A 2,527-nucleotide genomic window follows, 5' to 3' on the forward strand; every position below is an offset into this window, starting at 1 on the left:
GAAAGAAATGCATGCTTCTTTGGACCAACATGAGGTTAAATGAATGACTTGACTGTCTTTTTTCAGTGACCCGCACATTAACTGTCAGCCTGTTCGTAAGTGACAGACAGCATTCTTCACCCACACAAACCTCAGCAATTTCTTAAAGGAAGCCATCTGGTATGCTACATAATGTTTTCATATAAACAACTAAACCGTTTGACTGTCGTGTTGTGATCTCACTAGCGTTACTGTTTCTTGTGTCTGCTAGGCTCACAGCTCAACTTGACATCAATGGGAATTTTATTTGAAGAAACCGAATTCAGTGGAAGATGCATGTTCTGCCTATAAAAAGCAAATCCATGATCAGCTAACATTGATTCCACAAAGACAAATGAAGAGACAGAGCGGTGCTTCAAGTACATTCTGTTGTGTGAATCCCCACCACTTCCTGTAAAGACCAACATCCCTACTTGCTTCTCAAGAGTGCACTTCTCTTAACAGAGTTGTTGTAAAATGAAAAAGAAGTATATGAAATTACTCATCGTAGCAATAGCTAGCAGCTTTTGCCTTGTCATTTTCTTTTCCAAACTAAAAGATGTGGAACACGAACAAAAAGACTTGGCCAAGATCACTTCAGTTCCAGATACCACACCTAGAAATCCTACAACTGTAGTTGTCAGCAGTATCAAAAAGAAAACCTATAGTGTTGCGCCGTATGAACTTCCACCCCTTACAATTTCTGAGACTTTCAGAAAAGGCATTCCCAAAAACGGTGCTTTCTGGAACCGGAAGCTTCATTCTCTCCTCAGGCAGTTTGATTCCACTGACAATCAAACGCAGAAAGGCCCACTTGACAAGTTCAACTGTCAGCCTGAGAGTTTTGAGTTGCTACAAACCAACATTCAAGATGTTCATTCGTACCCTCCACTTTATGGGGACTTCCTTAGAGGCATGCAGTGTCGAGACCCACCACTTCTTATAGATCAGCCTGACAAGTGCGCGTCAGAGAACAGAGAGGATCAAATTTTCCTCCTTTTTGCGATCAAATCCATCCCGAGGAACTTCGAGAGGCGCCAAGCAGTTCGAGAGACCTGGGGAAGAGAAGGCTTGTATGAAAATGGACTTCAAGTACGAACTGTCTTTCTGCTAGGCCGATCATCTGCGGATGATCCCAAGCTCGACAAACTGGTTTCATTTGAAGCTCAGCAGTTTCAAGATCTTCTTGTCTGGGATTTTCATGACTCCTTTTACAACCTGACTCTAAAGGAGCATGTGTTCTTCAAGTGGATGCTTGATAACTGTCCTCATGTGTCTTTCATTTTTAAGGGTGACGATGATGTTTTTGCTAACACTCAAGCGATACTGAATCATCTGAAGTCTCTGGAGCCTGAACAGGCCACGGCATTGTACACCGGGCAGATAATTTCTGCTGCCAACCCGTTACGGGACCCTAAAATCAAATATTATGTTCCTCAGTCATTCTATGAAGGTCCTTACCCTCCTTATGCTGGTGGCGGTGGATTCCTCTTTTCTGGAAACCTTCTTCCATCTCTTTACCACGTTTCCTTTTACATACCCTTCTTCCCTATTGATGACGTCTACAACGGGATGTGCTTCAAGGCACTTGGAATCACTGCAACGAAACACGAGGGTTTCAAGACCTTTGACATTCGGGAACAAGATCGAGAGAACCCCTGTGTACACAAAGACCTGCTCCTGGTGCACCAACGTGACCCTGGGCAGACTATGAGACTGTGGAGAAATATGCACAGCACCATGCTGACCTGCTGATATTTGTAAACTATTAAATGCCATTATGTTCAGCTGTTGTGCTTGATAAAACCCTTGTTGCAAAAGAACAAGCTGGTGAAATTTTCTGGGGGCAACATGGGGACAGTGCAGAGCATTACAGTACCTCTTAACAGACCCTGGAAGAAGACTTTTTTTTTTTTTTTTTTTTTTTCGGTTTGAAAGGTTTTGGTCTTATTTCTTTGAATATTGTACTTGAAAGAAAAATGGTGTCCAACACTATCATATCTTATGTTTCTGTGCAATTGACATTGAGTGAGGTTTACTCTTATAGGTTTAACTTGTACAGGTTAACACAGTTCACAAATGATAATTCATCAGAAGTCATCATTTACTCATCCTCATGTCATTCCAAACTCGTACAAAACAAGTGTTGCTTTGTTCCGCATTTAGAAGGGTGTTCCAGATGTTTTTATGAAAATGAATAGAATCCAAATCTTTAAAACTCCAAAAACTACATAAAGGTAGTGTATAGTGAAGTGGCTTGTTGTATGATGAATGAATCACAATTGAAAATGTGCTATTTTATTCACTCTCAAAAAAAAAAAAACAAAGACATGGAAACACAAACCTTAAAATGTTAAAGGGATAGTTTACCCAGAAAGTTAAAATCATCAACCATGTACTCTACACGGCGAAAGTCAATGGCTACCATTCTTTAAAATGCCCTGTTTTGTGGTTCACAGAAGGAAGTCTTACAAGTTTAGAATGACATGAGGGTAAGTGAGAATTTTCT

The 2,527-nt window shown here is 40.7% G+C and overlaps 1 protein-coding gene across 1 annotated transcript; it reads left to right on the forward strand.

Moving 5' to 3' along the window:
* The first annotated feature begins 27 nt into the window (after nucleotides 1–27).
* On the forward strand, nucleotides 28–1,797 carry LOC107670608 (N-acetyllactosaminide beta-1,3-N-acetylglucosaminyltransferase 2-like). The gene is made up of 2 exons (XM_016463251.1): nucleotides 28–159; nucleotides 251–1,797. The coding sequence occupies exon 2, from the start codon at nucleotides 496–498 to the stop codon at nucleotides 1,771–1,773; it is 1,278 nt and encodes a 425-aa protein (XP_016318737.1). The 5' UTR covers nucleotides 28–159; nucleotides 251–495; the 3' UTR covers nucleotides 1,774–1,797.
* Nucleotides 1,798–2,527: the final 730 nt, after the last annotated feature.

This window comes from Sinocyclocheilus anshuiensis, unplaced genomic scaffold (assembly GCF_001515605.1).
Source record: "Sinocyclocheilus anshuiensis isolate Anshui unplaced genomic scaffold, SAMN03320099.WGS_v1.1 scaffold140, whole genome shotgun sequence".
Lineage (NCBI taxonomy): Eukaryota > Metazoa > Chordata > Actinopteri > Cypriniformes > Cyprinidae > Sinocyclocheilus > Sinocyclocheilus anshuiensis.

Bases quoted from the DNA above. Each gene is read 5' to 3' on its own strand.
- LOC107670608 (XM_016463251.1), top strand. From the start codon at position 496: ATGAAAAAGAAGTATATGAAATTACTCATCGTAGCAATAGCTAGCAGC.